The sequence below is a fragment of the Ciconia boyciana genome, chromosome 1 (assembly GCF_034638445.1).
Source record: "Ciconia boyciana chromosome 1, ASM3463844v1, whole genome shotgun sequence".
NCBI lineage: Eukaryota > Metazoa > Chordata > Aves > Ciconiiformes > Ciconiidae > Ciconia > Ciconia boyciana.
In genome coordinates this window covers 31269095-31291972 of record NC_132934.1, presented here as the reverse complement: position 1 = coordinate 31291972, position 22878 = coordinate 31269095, and the positions used below count along the sequence as shown (strand labels likewise).

Sequence of the window (22878 nt, the reverse complement as noted above, 5' to 3'; positions counted from 1 at the left end):
TCCTGAAAAATTAACATTAGAGGAATATACAGTTCCCTGGTTAGGTAGCCCAAGTTCTATGCACAGATCAATTTCCCCTTGGCTACCCTGTTAGTCATGCCTCCTAGACAAGCCATCAGTAAAAAGGTCAGAAACATTTCACTTTGCCAAAATAATTCACAACTGGATCTCTCTACCCCAACCTGTCCAATTCTTCACACTCTCCAACCTCATTCTTCCCAGACCTAACAGGCCTCAACCTCCAAATCCAGCCAATCCTCACCAAATAAATTTACATTTGTATTTAAAAAGCTGATTTCACAGAAACCTTAGATCATATAAAAAATGAACTGTTTAACCTTTTGGTAGTAGGTATTGGCAGCACAGTAAGAAAGTTTATCCTGTTTGACATATGCTTACTATGACTTTACCAGAAATGAGTTTTCAAGCAAGACTTCAAAAAACTGTTGCTACATAGGCATGCATAAGAGAAAATTGCTATCAGTTGGATAGTGTAGTCTCATTCTGTTCATTCACTAAGATTTTTTCTGTGGTTACACTGAGCAGGAACCCAACTGATTTTCTAGGAATCTGGGTATTCAGAAACTTCATATGAAGACAGATATAAGTTCAGATTACAAAGTTCAAATTTTTTCCAAAAATTATTAAACATACTGAGTATTTCTGCATTAGAGACTACAAAATTGATTCTAATCTAAATCTAGGTATGGAAAAAGTAAAATAGGAATATGTCTAGTCAGAGTGAAATTTGTCTGACTTAAAGTACCAGAAAATTATCCATGTAACCATGAACATAATTTTCCTGGCAAAATTAAACCTGCTTTTTTTTTAATTAATTCCAGATACTCTACCAATAAGGATCCACAGTTGCTATGTTTTCAATAAATTCCAATGGAATCAGAGTATCAAACCAAACATTCTCCTAGTGTTTGCAATTCTTGCATGACAAGGAAAAAGGACTATGACATTAAAGCTTCATAGCCAGGAAAAAGAAACTCCAGTATTCTGTTTTCATTTTCCAATCTGAAATAAATAGAAATACAAAAAAATCAATAAATAATTAATAAAGAACAAAACATAATATATCTTTGGCTTTTAAATCTATTTTATCTCCGATGCTTTAATTTTCTTCCTAAAACTGAAGAATAACAAAAATATTTTAATATTATCTTGTGAGATACTATGTACTGTATCAAGTACTCCAGTACATCTGCTGACAGAAATGGGACTCCAGGGGTCACCAGTAAAGAGAAAATTTGCAGTATGTGCTATCTATAAAAGTGTAATCAAAGAGAATATTTTATACAGTCAGAAATAACTTCTTAACATTTTGCACTCAAGCAAAACAGTCTAAGCCTATATTTTCTAACCTTATGATTCTTGACCAGTGCAGGTAATTTTATAAGAATATGTTAAAGCTACTGTATTAAGTCACTTCAGTAGAAGTAGGAAAGACCACAATCAGAGTAACAGTTAAGGGTACCAAATTAAGCATATTTTTATTAGGTTACCTCTTCTTGTATTCTTTTATAGGGCACTATTAGCATTAAAATAAAATAGGGAACTGAAAGAGTCCCTGAATGAAATTTTCTCATGATACTTCTCTACTACTGTCATTCACTATTCCCTCCCCGTGACTGAGAGAATTAGCAGATTTGAGGGGTTTTTAATACTAGCCCATAAAAATGATTAACATAAGTGATAGAAACTATTTTCACTCTTTTCTATACAGTGCTCCAATATTATTCTCATTACTCTATTTGACTAAAGACAAATACTTGAAAAAAACTGAAACCACCACCTCAAAAAAAAATATATTTTTGTATTTGAGATGCAGCATACTTGGTAAAGCCGACTATTCCACCTCTGCACCAGTAAAAAGCTGTTCTCTTCTTAAAGACTTTTCTTTCTTCTAGTCTAAAGTAACCTCAAGAACAAAAGACACAAGTGAAGATCCCTAGAATAAACTACTTTCTCCAAATTGTTTCAAGTCCTCTCATGATTTCTGTCCTTACTCAGTTATCATGCTATTAATATTAAAATGTATCTCAACTTTGAATAAGAGAATTTTTGAAGCAACTTTTATAATAAAACAGGATAGTTTTTGGAAAGTGTATACTATCAGGTTCCCAAGAGCAGAAAACAGTTGTGAAGTAGTTCTCCATGTTAAGAATAAATTTCAGATGAACTTGAGTAGTTCTTTCATGGCAGACAGGAAGATAAAGCCCAACAGTCCTTCCTGCCATAGATCAAGTTTGTTAGCTTTATAATTAATACCAAGTAAAATTAGCTAAGTCAGATGGCAAAACATGAGGAACCTAAGCTTGCTTTATTGTGTTTCAAATATATCTTGGGAATCACACTTGCAACTTCTTTTCTAACCTGACTAGACTAACTGGAGGTCAGATGACAATACATCTATATGAATATCACTAATATTATTTAATCTAGAGAAAAATGATACCTTAAAACATATTACTTCAACAATAGCAGGAATTGACTTGTTAGCAAGGGGAAAAGGATAGCATTAAATATTCAATGAAGATTATTGTCTCTCTGAATTTTTTTTCTAGCAACTGCCATTCTTTAGGAGAAGGAGATCCCGAATATCAAAACACTGTGAAGCAAACATGCTAAATACAGTTAAGTCAAGTCCTCCTCATGAAGAACTTTTGGGTTTTCAAAGATCTTCCTGGAAAAAATATCAAAGAAAAATATTAACATAGTTAAAGGGGAATTATTGGAGAAAGGTTTATTCAACCAAGAGCAGGCAATTTTTCAATACGTGTTTCACATTTGTAGAATACAGAATTAAAATAAATACAAATGTTAAGGAGTCCATTCCCTTGGGCTACCATATGTATCTGTTCCTTTCCACTGAAGGGTATAGCCTTCTTTAGAAAGAAACTGCTTTTGTTTAGAACTCAGCAAAAAGGAATTTTGCTTCAAGACGGAGATATTAGGCTTCAGCACAATATTAATATCAATACAAATAGTACAGGCTGATCCATCAGCTTTCCAATATGTCCTCATTTTGGTGGATTGGGGAAAGAAAATATAGGATGCACAGGTGCTTTGCAGATCAGCTAATATGAAAACCCAATAATTGTCCATTCGGAGTTAATATCTCTTTCTATTTACAGCATTGATAATTCAACATTCATTTTATTATGTATAATCCAATTTTTAGAAGACAAATTATTTAAACTAAATAATGAAACAAGAATCTCAGCTTTAATTAAAAAATCCATTCCTCCTTATTAAAAACAAACAAAAAAACAAACAAAACCAGCTTGCGGGGGAGGGGGGTGAAGCATCCTGTATCCTTCAGGAAGCTAATTTCATGGTTCTCCAGGAGCATTCTTGTGACTTTTGAATGGTTAGGGCATATAATATTCTCTCAGTCAGCAGAAAGGCACAACAGATTTTGATTTACGGCTTGTTATTACTGATTGTATGGACTCTAACAAATAGAAAATTAAATAATCATCTGCATAAACACTTACACTATATAGATGATTAAACTCTGTATGTTAGAGAGTTGCTAAAGCCAAAACACAGTCCAATAATCCAAAGCATTAAAAATCTCTAAAATCCTTTTTAAAAAGGACAATGGATGATTTCTTATAATGAAATTATTGTTGTTTTCTTGTTTTTCTTTTTTTTTTTTTTTTTTAATTAAATCAGCATCCATAGGATTCCCAGCTGGTTTGTATCTGCTATTTGAATTATCATCCAGATTTGCTACCTAAAGATTGATGAAGAAAGTACAACACTTTAAAGATCTACATATCATCACAGTGTTGTCTGAAAGGGAGAGGAGAAGGCTACAAAGTCTCTTCCTGCCTTGTGATGTAAAGCAGGTGTGAGCTAGAGCAGAAATAGCATGGAGCAACTTCTCCCTCCCTCTGCACACTAGTATGTCTGCCCTGCAAATACAGCTGTTTCAAGAAATACAAAGTGGACATTTGCAAAGCTAAAAACACTGCCAATGTAATGAGGTAATGAAATAATTTATGGTCTTCCTTATATACAGCTAAGCATATTATTTCAGAGAATCTTTTTTTTTTATTAAAAAAAGCCATGCTACCAAGGGTGAACCACCTTTTGAAAAGCAGAGCTGAAAAAAGGTTATTATTTTCCTGTCTTTATCTCCAAAGTAATGGTCTCTTCCATCCATTAGGACTTAAATACATCTGCAACCTCTCATTATGGAAATTCAGGAAAAGGGAACATATGAGTCAGTAAAAAAACTTGACAAGGTTAAGAAAACAAGGAAAAAAACAACTATGGAAAAAATGCAAACTGATACAAAGATTTCGTGCCAACTTAGTATCTGGATGACTCAGTATCAGTTGAACATCAATCCGCAACTTGTTCATCACTCATAGTTTTGGCTCCCTATATTTCTAGTACAAAAAGATAGACAATCACGCAGCAACAAACATGCACATGCCTATTTACAATGCATACCAGCAATTTAGCTGTATGGTGGTTTTTTCTCAGTTAGTGAAATCTATTTCTAAAACATCCACTTAATACTTGAACTGGATGCTTAAACTGCTATATTTTCACATATGTCTGACCAGAGTTATATTTAGCCATCATCAAAGAAGGCCATTACTCAGGCTGTCAGGCTAGTAAAGGCAACAAAATATGGCAGGAGGAGAGCAGATTTGAAGCATGACCCTCCTCCCTAAGGAGGGCACGGTGCTGACGGTAATGAAACTAGCTGGCAGTTTATGGGGCTCATGGCTGTGTAGTTGCCCTCATCTAGTTCTTCCATAGCCAAAGGAGAGAGATGCTGAGCAGGCGGCAAGTTGCCCAGTGGTCACAGGGACAGAGTGAAGCACCTCTTATGTCCCCATCTAATCAATGTCCCTACATCGTTCAAAGGCACAAGGTACAAACATTTTCAGAAGCTGGGATACAGGTAAGCGCAGCTGGCTTGTTGCTGGGGCAGTGAGTTCACTTGAAAGAGGCCACCATGCCAACGGGTACAGGAGGGAGGACAGAGAACAGCAGCTATTCTGCTTCAGCAAAATTTTACTATTCATTAGATGAAGGCAAAATAAAGCATTTTATCTTTCCTCTCAAGGGGCAAAAATTCAATTTTTCCAACACTGCTGAGTAGCGCTAAGATGTGACACACCTAAACTAATGAAGTCAAGAAATCTGTTGCATTTTTAAGACACACATTATCTACACTTGGCTAATAACCTATTCAGTGATACTTTGTATCACTGTGTAATTACAAACCTATAAAATCTCCATTAAATTCACACCAGTAAACATTTCTTTGAATTGAGTGAAATAAAGCATTTTGATGTATGCTACTCTCAGCATTTATCATAGATATTAGAAATATATTCAGTAGACCAGATTACAAAAAAAAGCCATAATTCCACAAGAATCAAATAACAGAGCATTTAATTGCCCCAGACCAATAAAGGAAAAACGATGGCAGAATCAATTAAAAATATATTAAACAAATGTATTTTAGGTGGCAGCACCCCACCTTCATTTTAGTGCATATTTCCTTGGGTTTTATGAGCTCGCTAGTTTTACATCAGAAACTGTGGGATATAAAGAGATAAACTACAGTCATTGTCTTATAGATTCCAACATAGCCTAGAAGGTAAAACCAACAAAAAGACCCCATATAATATATCATATTCTTTTTGGAGGGGACTAGAATTTTTCTTCAGAATTACTTTCCATTTTTTCTCTACCCACAAAAATTTTGATTTTAAAAAAGTCTTCTCTAGATGAGAAGCACCAAAATGGCTGTTTCCTAAAGCACTGAATATTTAAAATGTTCCTGAAAAGTCCTGATAAATGACAGGGATCATTTGTGAGTGTCACATCTTTCTCAGTCTCTTTTGCTTTAGAGACCTTGGAACCTGATCTTTTAACCGCTGTACGCCAAAAAAAAGGCCGTATGACAAGCCTAATGATCCACCCAGACTGCAGCTAGCTGTAAATTAGTTAAGAACAAAGAGGAGTGGAGGACTTAGGAAACCTGCCTCAGTCTTTTTGTGGGGTTTGTACTTTTCTTGAATGGATGCAGACAGATGTTCTAATTTCCCAGAGGATGTCAAGTCCATGGACCCATCTTCATTGTAACACAGTCACAAGCTACAAAATTTCAAAAGTTCTGGCAGATCTTTCTCTGATATGCTCTCTCCATTAAAATATTCAAGACATACAAGATGGAACAACAAGAGTTTGTGCAAATGGAATACCTGGAATCAAAAGGCTCCTCACATACATCCTCATGCTATCAATGACAGATGGCAACTTCTAGCTTCCAAACTCTCATTTATATTAAAATTGAGGAACTACTTTCCTTTTTTTAAGCCCCATAAAATGATGTTTAAAAACCAGAGCAAAAATCATATCTGAGAATATTATGTGTAAATATATAAACATACATAATTATTTACAGAAATATACACACATTCAATCAATGAAGGACCTGTAACTTTACCCAGTAACAAAATACCTGCAAAATCATGATTTAGTAGCTCAGCACAAATATTGAACACTGAATACTCAACCTTCACAAGGAAATATTCACAAACAATTTGATTACATTGTTTTACTGAATACATGTAGGGAAAATAATCAATTAAACAATTCATATATGTTGCACTCAGGAAAAGAGGCCACATTTGACAGACACACAAGTATCCTGAACTATTCGTGCAGACATCATTAGAATTTAAAACAGAAAATACCAACATGTCAACAAAAAAACCATGAATGAGCCCCAAAAGTGCAGGGAATCAAACTCATCCATCTTGTTTAAGATCTTAGATTTAAGCTAAGGGGAGTGAACATAAGACTTTCCAGCTTTCTTGAGAAGAAATATGGCCACCTCCAAGCACATAGCAGTCTGCGCCCCTCCTTCCATCCCTTGTCTTCTCTCACCAAAAATAAAAAAAAATAAAAGAATCCTACCCGAAAAGTCCAAATACATTCTAGTAGTAAATCCTTTCAAAAGATAAGATTATGTCTGAAATCCGTGTATGTTATGCTGCAGAGGTTTTCAGCAGCCTGTGTAAAAAGTTTTGGCTGGTGTAGTGGCATAACAACTATAGGCTCAGCTGCCAGCTATGACTTCCTAGCTCATGAACGGATACATTGGGTGTCGATCACAGAAGACTGATGCCTTCAGGATAATGTATATTCAAATACCGCTGTACGGCTTGTTGACTATTTTATAGAGCAACAACAGTATCACTTCTAGCACAAGAAGGCCATTTTGCTCTTCCAGCCAAACATCAAGAAATGCAATTGCAAGATGGAAAGGGGCAGACACTATAAAGCAGATAGCAATCCAAAGCATTATGGTATGTAATGAAGAATATGATATCCTTGCCCTTTACTGTATACATATTGAAGCACTGAATTGCAGGGTATCTGCTGCTTCTTATTGATAGGAGAAGGAAGGAACTCCCTTTTCTGAGTGTAAAAATATTTTTCTTTCTTGTTCTAAAAAGGAATAATTTTTAATTAAGATAATTTAAATTTACAAAATTATCCTCAACTATCAACAAGAAGTAGTAGCATTAATTTGGATGAATACCTTCATAAGAACATATATAATTCATACTGTAGCTGAAAAAATAACTCTGCTATAAAATATATATATTCATTGTACATATATAATTTAGTTTTCTAAGTGTAAACATTGCAACAAGATGTTTTATCACTGATTGCTGCTCTAATAACATACCAAACACCAGCTTGGAAATTAAACATTCACAAGAATACAATTAAAATGAAACCCCCACTCCCAAAATAAAAATAAAAAAAAATCCGTGATAAATAAATGAATCAAAGAAGTATTCCTGCTGCCTTTGTCCAGTTCTTTTTTCCCATATGGTATCTTATTTGTCATATGGAGGCTGCAAAAATACCCTTTTAGAGAATAAATTAGAAAAATGAAGCATAAACAATAAAGCCTGCTCAGCAGTCATGTTTTCCAGTGCTCTGTAGGGTAGCTGCAGGAATTTTCCATGCTGTGAGTGTTAATGAGACCCTCCATAGGCACCATTAATACATAAAAGCAATCACCTATAACTCACCTTTTCAAACCTGTACTTCTTGAATTTAGTAACTGGAAGCAAAATAGGAAGTATCATGCAAATACCATCCTCATTTACTGATATGCAATCATTAGCCAAAAAGGGGATGACAACAGAAAAGTTACCACAATACATAAATGCTTCAATAATCAAGCACGGAGTCCAGAATGACTTGGAAAACATGTACTGTTTTGAAGACTACAAAACTGTCCTTAAACATATGGTTTTCCTGATGGAAGAAAACATACTTACAGGAATTACTAATTAGCTAAAACTGGCTGGATTCAAGATACTTAGATACTTAGAACAGAATGGGTATCTGACCAAACTCTATAATGACAGTAATCTGGCATGAAGAAAACTTACAAATTTTATACAGTTTATTTCCAAGTTGTGGTTTATTTTTTATAACATTTATTTAAATGAAAGCAGGGAAAATTTGAAAATTTCCACATGGATGCCATGGAAGTTCTGACAGTTGCCAACATGAGGCAATTGTCACTAACCAGTACCTCACGTGAGCAAGTTTCCAAACCAGGCGTGGGACTTCAGCCAAAGGCAGCTCCACCAACCTGTGAAGGACCTCAAGCTTTTGGTAGGAAGTCCCTCATCTCTATTCCATTTCTGAACTGCTAACCCCCTGTGCGAAGACAAGTGTGGGGTCTGTCAGTCCCTAATACTTGACAAATTTTAAAGTGAAAGAATATTAGTTCATTCTGCCAAAAATGCACAGCTTAGGATATTACTTGCTATATGTAGTGACAGAAATATGAAACAATAACATGCCTGATAGCTATCTTGCACTCTAGTCTGGGTTCAAAGCGATTTCTCTGTTCCAGTTACTGGCAAGTTGCTACATAATTTGAAGAGATACCCAGAAATGAGATGCATTTTTTTCAATAAGACCCACCTCTTCCACAAAATGGACACTGACTTGCCATAAAAGCTTGCTTTAGGTCACCCTTTCTCAGCTGCGTTTCTGCTTCCGATGACATAAATGAACCCTTGGGTTTCCTACAGTTCTCACTACCAATAACTGATTCAGTAGGACATCCTGTATCAACGCAGTCCTTTTTTGGTACAGTACTATCCATTGCCAGGTAAAGATACTTGTTTCAGTAGTATTACCTGCTGGATGAGCCCAAGCATGTACTTTGGGCTGCAGTTCTAAGCTGAACATACCAAATACATATCAAAGATATCCCTCAAAGCCAGCTTTGCTAGAGGTTAGTTCTGGCCCTTCCCTACCCTTTTTCTGGCTCTGATGCCCATCGGGCCCATCACTGAGTAATTTCAGCATGCTAAGTTATCAAAGGCACTTTTATTCTGGTGGCCAGGTTAGCTTCCTGATGCCTTACTGTGCTGCAACAGCTCCATCGGTATCTGGTGTCAACTGAAGCATTTAATCAAAAGAGGGTAGTAAGTGAACAGGGTGAAAGAAGAGGGCAGCCAGCAGTTAAATGGGCTTGGCTGCTACCACACTTATTTACACAATGAAATGCACTTCCTGAGTGCATTTCACTTTCATAGAACTGAAAAATCACTGTGGCTGTACATGAGATTTTCATCCTTAAATAAAATAAGATTTCAGAAATACTCATTATGCAAACACATAACTGACAATAAGAAATGCACCTCAATAGCTCTTCACAGAACCAAAATATGATGATGGACAAACTTGAGAATGGTAATTTATTTGAGATAAATGATCTATAAATGTGAGTTGCTAGAATGGGGGGCACCATGAGAGCAGCCATTTTCATCAAAGACTAAAATTTCTTTTGCTTCCAATTTTAGACTGGAGTATCACTAGCAAGGAGTCACATACTGGTATTTGGTAGTTTCAGTGAGTGGTTCACATAACTGAAATATCATTTCCTCTCATCTGGATTCCATCAAATAACTTAGAAAAAAAGTAAATTCCATCACTGTTCATGTTCCCAAACAGCAGTAGCTGAACTGCAGTTTTCAAAGGCAGAAGGCTTTATACACTATCCCAGTGGCATGTTAAACCACTGTGTCAATTACTATTGTAATCTACATCATCTACTACATCTCCCTCACTTTCTTTTTTTTCTCTCTCTCCCTCTCTCTGTTTTTAATGAAAAAGTGAAATACTGCTAGTGCCTGCCAGACAGGAAATTAGCTCAACATTAAGGACAAGTAAAATTGCACTAACACTCACTAAAAAGAGCATAGCTATTTTCTGAGTTTTTCTTATTACTTTTCTACTCTGCTGCATAGACATTTGACTAAACCAATAAATAAGCAAAGTTCAAAACAGCCTGAACCAGAGCACAGCAAAGTCAAGGGAAAACGTCTCAACATATTTAAATTTAGATGTCTGCCACAAACTCCTATTTCAAAGCAACTTTGAATTACTGTCAACATCAGTGGTACAACTGTTATTACTATAAGAAGCTCATTGCCACAGGATGTTTTACAGACCAGAAGTCTGAACAGGTACAAAAGGGGTCACCAGAAGTAATGGAGGATGGATATTAAATTAGATCAGAGGTATTAAACAAAACAATACAAATGCAACCTGTGTCTCAGACAGTCCCTGAAATCCTATCTGTTAGGAGCGAGATTCACCAGGGGGAGAAACACATGATTCTTCTTCCATATGTTATAGTTTGGGCAGATTGATGGGAGTTTGTTTTGTTTTTAAATACTGTTTATATCTTCATTCTGTCAAGAAAATTCCTTATTTCTTAAAACCCACTTACTGCAAGGAAAAAATAAAAGTAACCAAGACTGACAAAAATAAATGTGAACCCCATAAAATGCAACATTTGTGATGCTTTCTTTTTTAGTTATGTTGGTTTTTCATTGATTGTTAGTGATATGGCACAAATAAATGGGGCATTCTGCTAGTAGTAGACTTTTTTCCCCTTGTAACAGATTCAGTAAATAATGTTCCACATACTGTGACACCAAAAGCGCTGGTGCTCTTCATCTGTTCTAACATTGTTTCAAAGAATTATACTCAAACATCAAAGGTTGTTTTTCTCGACCCAAATTTTGCACAGATATAAACTGCTATGGTAGATTAACCTCAACATGTCAAGTTATATACATGAATCATTAGGTTTTATTTAGTGGACATTTCTAAATATCAGCTTTCAGTGAGGTCTGTGCTGATAATTTTTTCCCTGTAATTACCCACTGAATTTATTTGAACTCATTTATTGCTAATTTGTCAAAGTAAAGAATGACACTAGAATCAGCAACTTTATGCTAAATTGTACATCCATTTAACGTCTATGAATGCTGACCATGGAACTATATTTCTTGTGCTCCAACAAACCATATTGGGATGAGTTTCTCAGGACTTCAGTCTTAAAAGCACCATCGATAGCAATATATGTTTAATCTCCCTCCATTCACAGGTATATAATATAAATTTTATAGATCAAACATTACTTTTCACTTAAATTATGGCTTCTGTGATGGGCATGACCTACTTCATTGTGTGTTCTTAATTGCCTATTTGGTCTCTTCAAGTAGAGTGAGTCAGGTAAAACCATCTGGAGCCAGGAGAAGATTGTGCCTTCATAGTGACCAACTGAGCACCGAGGGACAGAAGGTCCCAAAGGCAGCGAGGCATGGCAGAGCAGTGAGTGCCAAGGGGAGCAGGGCACATGCAACCAGGCATCAGAGGAGAAAGAAAATTAGTAAGGATCAGAGGGGATGATTCAGAATCTTCTTCATCCCAGAAAGCCATGCAGTAGTTGAAACCAAGCATGGGATGAATGAAGGACCTACTTGCAAGGACTCACTGTACATGGGAAGAGTAATATTGAAACTCTGTTTATTCTGTTTTGCCTAACCTAGCCATGTGAAGTTTTTTTTCTCTGTTTAAAAATAATTATCCAGCATAAACTGGTTTTATGAGTTTAAAAATCTGTGGTCTTCTTCAGGAGCTCCCCATAAAGAGAAGGTCAAGGCAGATTCTCTTCAAAGCTCTGGCCTTCTCAGGGAACCACAAGAGCTTGCTAGAATTCAGCTGCCAAATCTCATTTCATTAACATGTCAAGATTATATTTTTATACATTTTGTAGATTTACAATTTATAGATTTACACAATTTATGGAGAGATGCTTTACATAGAGATTTAGAAAATTTACAAAAATAATTTTATAGATCTATAAAATTTACAGACAAATCTTCTTGAGGAAAATGAGAAAAGACCCTTTTTATTTATTTGATACCTAACACTTATGCCAGCTATACTTACCAGGGAGAATGAATTTCAGTTTATGTTAAATTTTCTCATTCTCCAGAATTTGCCCAGTAGGGATTATCTCTATATCTGAGTTAATGGATCAATGCTGAATGACAAGAAAACAAAATATATAGTCATCCAAATTTCTATTATATTCAAATGAGATACAAAAAAGTTATGATTATGATTAAGATTATGATTACTCTTTGTAGACAAGGTATCACTCAGATGGAGAAGGACTAACAAGAATGCCACCTGAAAGCTAAACAGAGAGGCAACAAAAGTCTACACATACCACTCAAAATTACATAGCAAACATAAAGCCTCTAAAAATGACAAAAGTATATAGAGTGAGCTATAACTGATGTTCATTGAATAACTAGAAGAAAGTATGAGTGCAGGTCAACTTTCTAGCTCTAGAGGAAGAGTTTAGATACTCAAGGAATCTTCAAAGTGAATCTGAATCTACAAGCATATAATGTGGGAAAATAGGTTAAGAACAGGCAGTAGTACTATTTTTAGGCACAAAGGAAATCTAAGAATATGTGTACATGTGAATCCCAACAGAGAGGGAGCAATGTCAAAAAAATAAAGAGACTGAACACTCAGATAGAATAAATGCTTTTGCCAATATGTGAAATAACTGAGAACTACAATGATAAAAAAAGCTCTAAAAAATACTCCCATAAAAGAAAAAGCTACCCCACAAGTTAGAAGGACAAATAATCTAATAGTTTTTTTCCATAATTTCCATTAATGATAGAAATTGCTGAAAAGAGAATAATTTACCTATCACACTGGAGTTTTGTGAACAGTGCTTAATGTTCATTAAGTGCTCCAAAGCAAAAAACTGCTGCTCAGACACTCATATTGTTATTAAAATGCTTCTAACAGACTGAAATAACAAAATGGTTGAAGGCTCTCAAGTCAGATGACCAGACCTCCTAGTTTTGGGGTCAGTCTCAGAGTCCAATCATGTATTTATTTGTAGGTTTTAGTATTAGCTTATGTACAATCATAGAATCTCACAATCATAGAATAGTTTGGGTTGGAAGGGACCTTAAGGGTCATCTAGTCCAACGTCCCTGCAATGAGCAGGGACATCTTCAACTAGATCAGGTTGCTCAGAGCCCCATCCAACCTGACCTTGAATGTTTCCAGGGATGGCGCATCTACCACCTGTATGGGCAACCTGGTCCAGTGCCTCACCATCCTCATTGTAAACAATTTCTTCCTTATACCTGGCCTAAATCTACCCTCTTTTAGTCTAAAACCACTACCCCATGCCCTATCACAACAGGCCCTACTAAAAAGTCTCTCCCCATCTTTCTTATAAGCCCCCTTTAAGTACTGAAAGGCCGCAATAAGGTCTCCCCGGAGCCTTCTCTTCTCCAGGCTGAACAACCCCAACTCTCAGCCTTTCCTCATAGGAGAGGTGTTCCATCCCTCTGAGCATTTTTGTGGCCCTCCTCTGAACCTGCTCCAACAAGTCCATGTCTTTCCTGTGCTGAGGACTCCAGAGCTGGATGCAGTACTCCAGGTGGGGTCTCACCAGAGCAGGGTAGAGGTGCTGAATCACCTCCCTCAACCTCCTGGCCACGCTTCTTTTGATGTGGTTGGCCTTCTGGGCTGTGAGCACACATTGCCGGCTCATGTCCAGCTTTTCATCTACCGGTACCCCCAAGTTTTTCTTCCCAGCGTGGCTCAATGTACAATATACTCATCCTCTTCTGTTTCCATCCTTCTTCTCCTTGTATTTCCCTAATAGTTCTTCAGTTCTGCTGATTTGGGGCCCAGCTCTAACAGAGTAAGTCACCACACAATTACATAATTTTTCCTATCTGTCCAGCAGCCTCCTCCAATTCGTAACAAAACAAAACCTCTGAATTACCAATCTCATTATAGTTTAGTTTAAGAAAGTAAGGATAGTCCACCTAAACTAGTATCCTGTCTGACAGTGTCTAAAAAGGGATGTTTAGTGAAAAGCATAATAACAGGGTAGCTGTGTATTCAAACTACCCTAGAAAATGTTTCTAGCTTTGAGCAATTTTCATTCCAGAGAATCGTGAGCCAAAAGTGATATCTTTATATGTTGGATTTCTTCATGAAGTAAAAAAGGAATCAACTCTGATATGATTGCATTGCCTTTCTCCACAGATTCACCCTTTTGAAAATTTCCTTTTAATTTGTTGAATAATTTTCACCTAATTTAGCAGAGGAGTATGAAGTGTCAAAGTATTAAGCTTCACAGTGTTAAGTTTTTGGAAATGTAAGAAAAATCAACAGCAGGGGAAAGGAGATGTTTAAATTAATGACCCTCATGAGAAAAGACTATCAAGTGACTGTACTCATTCGCTGTTCCGCATGGCCCATGCTGTGGCGAAATAAGCCATGGCATATTTCTGCCCCTTCCACAGCCCTAGGCAGGAATTCACAACACAGCGGTGGGTATTATACAACGTGTTAGATGGAAACTAGAAGTACTATGGGGTGACGAAGCAGTGGCAACCTGGGGAAGACATGGAGTTGTTGCTGTGGTAGACAGTAGAGGAAAGAACTGAGCATACCTCAGTGGGAAGGATAATGTGGGGAAATGGGGAGGAAGCTGAGATGTCTAGAGGGATATATCGTAACTTTGCAGGAAACCTGGCTTCTAGCTCAGTGTGACACCTGAGCACAACAAAGACAAAGGCCTTCCACTCAGTCTACAGTGGAAAAAGTAGAAGACATCTGTGTTGAAAGGAGAAGGGAAGGAAATCAAAATAAAATGTAGTAGTGGCATAATGGAGAAGGCAAGCACTCTGTACAGTAAGACAGTTCCAGAGATACATTTCCGGACTATTTGAACAAAAAGCCTACAAATTCAGGTGGATGGAAGAGAAAAGTACTTAAAAGCCAAATTCTTCATGTTAAGATTTTCTGTCTGTTGCAAGGCTTTAGCGCTACTTTGTGACAATTTTTGGAATAACAACAAAAACTAAAATACCAACTAAAATAACAATCTCCTTCACATTTTGTTGTTCAACAGTTGCCTGTACAAATGGCTTCCCCAGCATAAAGCATAACTATAGATTGACAGCACAGATGACAATACAAACTAAAATATCTCTCAGGACCAACTTCCAAATTGCTATCAGAATTTATCAGAAAAAAAGAATTTCTATTGAAAAGACATTTTTAACATTTCATAATTTGTTTTCATTCCAACAGGAAACAATAACAATTCTCACATAAAAGAAATTCTAAAAATATTTCAGTTAGAAATCTAAAAACGTAACCATTCTGAATTATTCTGATAAAGACATAAAATTAGCCCAGAATGAGATAGGATCAGCAAATTTATTCTGATCTGAAATTGATATCTTTTGATATAAATTATATTTTCCTTTTTAAAAACTTTCTCTTAGGTTTTAGAGAATAACTTCAGATCTGTATGCCATGAGGGCTACATGGGGAGTTCCAAGAGCCTCCAGATACTCTATGCCAATAGTTTTTTGATGACTAAACAGTTCTTTCATTGCATAGAACTCTTTTCATTAAAGAGCACAGTACAAAAATTTACATTTGTACAAATATGTACAAAAATTCATGCTTTCTTTTACAAATATGCTGCTACACTTGTCTAGCTTCCATACTGCAGATGTTTGCAAGTATGCCAGTCATCTCCTGAACCACCGCTTATCACAGGTAAACAAAGTGTTTGGGCAGAGGAAGACTCTTGGGACTGCCAAGACAAGAGATAACTCAATTTTGTTGCCTAACTGGCTCCCCTGCCTGTTCCTGAACACTCTGTGTGGCTCCTACATATTGCCAGACCATGCTGGAACATATTTATTGCCAGCTTTCAGTACTACAGAGAACCTGGAAAGCACAAGGTTGAAGTGGAGGCAAGAAATACATATACTGTAGAAGGCAGAATTTGGACAGAAACTCCTCGATGGGCTTTGCCTGTCAAAGGCATGAAAGCTTTGCAGCTGAAATAAGAGAGAGCACAGAGCCTCTGCCTTGCCACACAAAAAGCTATGCATGTCGCAGTGCTTTTTCTAGAGCATTCAGAAAAGCAGGCTAAGAAATGGACAATCAATTACCAGAAAAAGTAGCTTGGAGGAAAGGCTATGCATCCTGTCTCTCAAGACATTGAGAATCATACTTTACTATCATTATCATAGAAGGTCTTGTCCCTTAGATGTGGACAGAATTCCTGACATCATGCAATAATTACTAGCTTTTTAAACTCCACTAATACCTAAATTACTCCTCCTTATATTATTTTTCACAGCAGTAGATACTATACGTAGCCTTGTCATTATTTTTATTGTAGTTTCTTAGCCAACAATTGATTCCAGACCTCGTAGCCCAAACTGCTCAATACAATTTTTAAATTTTGTCCATAGTTTTCAGCCTCCTATTTCACTTCATGACAATCTCTTTTAACCTTTAGATCCTCAAGAGAACAAATCAAGTACTAAGCTACAAGTCACTGCACTGTTCTTCTTAACACATAATTGTGTGCATCTCTATAAATTATGCCGGTTTTCTGCGTTTAGCAGCATATATCCAAAAGCCTAGAAGGCCAGAATTTTGAGAGTACAATCTGAATCACCTTAAAGATGTTTAATTTTCATAAAAGGGCTACTTCTATACTGAATCATCTCCATAATCATTCATCTCTTGAAAACATTGTCACAAATTTCTCACTTCACAAATAACACTCAAAATGATTTCCAAGTTTTTTCTCATGTATATGGGAACTTTAAAACAATGTGATAAGGTTATCTTTCTCATTTTCTTGAGTTTCTGTGCTGTTTTATACGACAATGTCCTGGTTTCAGCTGAGATAGAGTTAATTTTCTTTATACTGGTGGTATGGGGCTATGTTTTGGATTTGTGCTGAAAACAGTGTTGATAACACACTGATGTTTTAGTTGTTGCTGCACTAGTCAAGGACTTTTCAGCTTCCCATGCTCTGCCAGGTGCAGAAGAAGCTGGGAGAGGACACAGCCAGGAGAGTTGATCCAAACTGACCAAAGGGCTATTCCATACCACATGATGTCATGCTCAGCATATAAAGCTGGGGAAGAAGAGGGAAGGGAGGACATTCGGAGTGATGGTGTTTGCCTTCCCAAGTAACCGTCACGCGTGATGGAGCCCTGCTTTCCTGGAGATGGCTGAACACCTGCCTGCCCATGGGAAGCAGTGAAGGAATTCCTTGTTTTGCTTTGCTTGCGTGTGTGGCTTTTGCTTTACCTATTAAACTGTCTTTATCTCAACCCTCGAGTTTTCTTACTTTTGCTCTTCCAGTTCTCTCCCCATCCCACCCGGGGGGGAGTGAGCGAGCGGCTGCATGGTGCTTAGTTCCCAGCTGGGGCTAAACCACGACAGACAATAATAATCTACATATGTGAAATCATATAAAAATAACAACAGATAAACTAAAAGTGATATTTATTTTGCTTTTAAATTCTAATAAACTATATTTTAACATAGTCACAATGTCATACTCAATTTACTAAAGGAAGTTAGCTGTAGTCACAAAGCTGCGTGTTCCAATAAGAAGTGACTCCAATTTGGAATATTAGCTAATAAAAATAGTAAAGAATTTCACATAATAATACTAAACATGATCACTGATTTCATGTTGAAGCAGCTAATGATCCACATCAGGAAATGAAATCTAAGAGAGCACTTTAGTCACAAATTTTCTGAGGTTCAATAGGTACAGCTGATAAATTTTAGATAACTTCCTTTTCTCTTTAATGAACCATGAGTATTTGTGTACTGAAATGATCTAAACATAAATTTTATTTTCTCTGAAAGAGGCTATTTTCCTAGCCTGTATTTGTTAAAACAAATCAGTATTTAATATTTGTCATATGTTAGAATATTTTTAAACTTACCTGGGTAAATAATTCAAAGTTTTACTCTTTACACTTACTATGATGTACATACCAAAGGTGCTTTCATTACAACTGTCTGTTTGAGCTTATTTACTGTGATTTTAAGTGATACAGACAGGAGGAATTGAAATCCCATTATTACCTATGGAATATCTGATACATTTTGGAACCCTGTCTGTATTCCATCTGACAGCTGCTACTGCTCATCTTGTACAAACTGGGCTGACAGAAAACCAGCTGCTTCTGAAGACTAATTTCATGACAACATCAACTTTCTATAAATGTTAAAAGACACTGCAGACAGTTTCTAAGATCTTCTGATGACAGAAAATTAGTACTATACTAATTAATGATAATAATTAGTAGACTCAACCAGTAATTGTAGTCTCAAGTAGTAGTAGACAATAGACTCAACAATTTACCAAATTTTTGATCAAATTTTCTTCACCTTTGGTCACATTAAAATGCACCTTTACATTATTTAATCCATTATTTAATTGGTTTTAAATGACAGTTCTGTGTTTTAAGTTCACTTGTTTACACCATGCTGAATTGAAAGAAAAGCAATTTTATTCAAAACCAGCATGTAGAACATATCCAGTTATTTGCTAAATTTCATAATGAACAGCAAAGCAATTCAATATAGGCTAACTAATAGTCCAGTCTTCCAATTTCTACGTAATTGCTGCATATTTGTGACACATAGTTTTCTTCGGATTTTTGTTCCTATATTGCTCTTTATAGATAATAAGAGTCTTTAAAAGAATGTGCTTGTTGTAAGCTTTACAGTCATAAATACCAAAACCAAATAATAAGGTCCCAATGCACCACAACTGGTGATGAAGTTCTACTTATCGGAAAAATGGACCCTTTCTGTTTTTCATGTTATGTGGTAAACAAGCAGATCAAAAAGAATTTTGCATTTTTTCTTAAATACCTTTTTTCTTTGGTGATTTTATATACACCAAAATATTTTAAAATGTGCAGCTTTCAATGACTTTACTTGAATGCCTGAAAGGGAAGACTTCTGACTACTTGAGCTGTAGATGTCTGATCACTGACATGGAAAAGAACTTTTACTACTGTTGGCTGATACATACTTTTGTTCTTAACTTTCTGTGCTTTTCTCTTTCAAACCAAGACAAAAGTTTGACCTCTGGATCTCATTCTTCTTCCTTTCATACCTTTCAATATAGGGCTGTTTGTACACAGCAGTTGACTCTTTTTCATTATCTGTTCCATCTAAATCAGTTTCCTCCTCCCCATCACTATGCTCTGTTTTCTTTCTTTCCTTGTCTGTCATTATAACTTCATTATAGCTTAGTCAAGGTATGTGGATACTCAAAGGGTTAAAAGTATTCAATGGATTAGCTCAGCTAGTTCAGGATTAATGACTAGAGACACCACTGCTGTACTTATCAATTATTGTGATGATATAATGCACTTCATTAAACATGGACAAAAAAATACCGGTGTGGATTTGACATACATAAAATATTTTCACATTTGCAACCAGTTTCACCTTTTTTAATTTCACGTTACATTTATCTGTTATATAGATATAAAAATGGTTTCAGTAAAAATATATTTGGAAACTACAATTTTTATTAATATTAAAGTCCCTTATGTTAAACTTGAACTATCCTTGGTAGTAATTTTTGAAACACTGCTACATTATAAACAATAAAATATCTAGCATGGATTACGAAGCAACATGGATATCAAATTTGAACTGCATTATATGAGAGCCAGAGACTTAGTAAACAAAGTGCTAATATATTACTTCCAAAAAGCTAGTGTTTTCTCATTCATTAATCAAGAGACAAAAATAATTCTGTGCCAATACAAAGAGAGGCAGAGTGATGTTATGAAAAGAAGGTGCTCATGTTAAACTGGGAGTCATGATCTTACGGCATAAAAACCCATCCACTAGGATTCACATTAAAATCATCGATCTAATTTCAGGAGACCTCACCTTAGACATAAACCCCATTGCAAGACATAAAATGTCACTGGTTTATCCTGTGAGTAATCCAGCTCCATCAGGAAACTGGATAGTAGTTTTAATAAAATGGGACTCATAATTTTTTATTACTTTTATAATGAATGCTTTTCAGTTTTATTGGCTCTTGGAAGGAGTAATTTAGCCTCTCTATTTAAACATGACTTTTTATCCTTCACAACTTGCAGGTTTCCATGTTGTGTTTCTAACATTATAAATATAAATGCAGATACTGAGGTTTTAATAAAGGTATGAAGTCCTTTTCACCAATATATACAATATCTGATTTTGAAAATCATAGGAAAAGGAAAAAAGATTTAATCACTTTTCTAGACTAATACAGCTAATGCCATTTTTGAGAATATAAGAATATAAGCTTTACAAAGTGGTTATCAGTGATCACACTGAGTTAGGTAATATATACTGTTATACATTGATTTCAGTGCTTCTCTTGCTCTTCAAATTTTCCTGGGAAAAGTATTCTAATATACTTCCCACATATTAATATCATGGCCCTTACTGACATCAGTGAGAGTTTTACCATCAATTACTTAGATCACAAAATGGAAAGATGGGACATCAACACTTTTCGATAAAGTGAACCAGAATACTGATAATGATTTCAAGGGGAAGAAAAAAGGAATTTCTGTTCTGTTCTTTTTTTCTTTTACCATGGTTTAAATAGTTAAGCATCAGAAATTCAAAAATACTGCTCCTGAAGTGCTTATTTTTTTCTAGAGTTTTGGACTAGACAGGGAAGATGTGCTCTGATGTTATAAAACTGTGTTTTGTTCTTCTCTGATTTTATTTGTTACAGAGGAAATGGGAAAAGGACAATATATTTGTACAGTCTGTTTTTAAAATTGTGAGAAATCTTTAATAAGTAGTGAAATTCTGGCATCACCAGACATATCTTAGTAAACAATTGACTGAAGTACCTTTGCAATCTGAAATTCTACTAATTAATTTATAGAAGGCAAAGCTGTCAAAGCTGTCAGGTATAGTCTCCTGGTATAAAACCCATGAAATCTTATTTTTCCCCTTGCTCTTTCCTGTATATCTGAGTGACATGATGTCAGTAAAGTGTTTATAATAAGCTGAAGAAATGTTTACAAACAGCTTAAGCTTTAGCTTTAAAAAAATAAACAAAAACTTCTCTTTTTCATTTTGTTATAACTAAAGGGGACATGACACAAAGAAACAGCAATTTTCAACAACTGCATGCATTTTTGCAACACTGAGGTGGCAATGGACTGGCTAGTTAAAGACATAAATTCGGGCAGCATTCACCACTACACGAGTTGTAACGGAAGTTGGCAATGGAACCTGATGCATCAATGCCTGCCACTTCTGAAATAATGGTGAGCAGCTGCATGTGCAACTTCCATACAGCACATCAGAATACTCTGACATTCATGTATGACATGAGAGCAGAGGGTCATTTATAAAGCGCTCATTTGCTGATTATGGAATTTCTAAGATTACAGAGTGAAAAAGTACATAAGAAAGAAAATTATTAAAATCAAAATTTAGTAAAACTTCACCCTGTTGGACTTCACAAGGAAATCCTGAATTTCATACTAACTTTTTTTCTTTAATTGTAGCTGGCTGAAATTTGGAGGTTGCTAATATGTTAACGTTACTCAAATAATTAAGCTTGGGAGCAATAGATTTTTTTTAATTAGCTATCTCAAAGCAAGTACCATTATAATCATCTAATTATCCTTTGAGGCAGCTTTATGCATAAATGCTTTAACATTCATTGCCTTACTACTGGGGGCTATGCCTCAGTTTATATACTCTACAAGAAAATAAAATTAGTGTTATGCACTGAAGAACATGCATGAACAGAAAATGTCAGAATGTCGAATGCTGCAATTTTCAGTCCATGTTTTTCTTTCAAGACTTTCTAAGGCTTAAAGAAATAAACCAACTTGTCCATTTAAATTAAATATTTAAAAACCCCTTTGTTTTTCTGTTTGATTTGTATCATTTACACTATCTACACCTGCTTCTTCCCCATAAGCCTGGAATAATGTCACTTCTCAGATGATTGAGCTATACAACTGTTAATGAGTAGCCTTTAAGATTTTCATATACATCAGTCTTATATTTAATAAATTAGTCTTTCAGCAAAACTACAGAAAAAGCCTCTTAGCTATTTTTAAGAATGGCTGGTGTATCTCCTTAGCAAAAAGAATGCTGGACTGCGGCACGTGAAAGGACCACCTAGCCAGAGGGGGTATCAACAGTGACAACACGGAAGCACACATTAGCAGCAAGCCCACTGCGGAACTGGTCCATGCTGGGGATGCTGGCCAATAACAAAGCATGCACCAGCATGTTTTTATTAATACTGCTACTTTCAACAGATCCAGGAAAAGCTGAACGGAATCTATTCATCGGTGCGACAATCAGACCTTCATGTTGCTATATACATGCCCTAAGAGGGCAAGTTTTACTTAGTCTCATTTCACTCGATGAAGGCTTAACGTCTTAGGTACGTAACATGGTAATATTCAACTGGTACCTGTTTCAAATTAATAACACAAACAAATTAACTCAAATAAGTATTTTAGTACTCACTTTGTATTTTTAAAGACTACATCCAATAATATCTTTATGAACCTATAATTTGACATAGCGTGATCATTTTTC

At 35.7% G+C, this 22878-nt stretch overlaps 1 protein-coding gene across 5 annotated transcripts in view; it reads right to left on the bottom strand.

Annotated features, from left to right (window-relative positions):
- The window catches only part of IMMP2L (inner mitochondrial membrane peptidase subunit 2), a 495130-nt gene that overhangs the window by 311658 nt on the left and 160594 nt on the right, over positions 1-22878 (bottom strand). Inside the window, exon 4 of one of the 5 annotated variants that reach the window (XM_072861908.1) lies at positions 926-1023. The exons of the other annotated variants lie outside the window; for them this stretch is intronic. Within the exon in view, the coding sequence (XP_072718009.1) occupies positions 960-1023 (64 nt within the window). The 3' untranslated portion in view covers positions 926-959. Of the gene's footprint in view, positions 1-925; positions 1024-22878 lie in introns of those variants that run through there. 5 annotated transcript variants of the gene reach the window in all.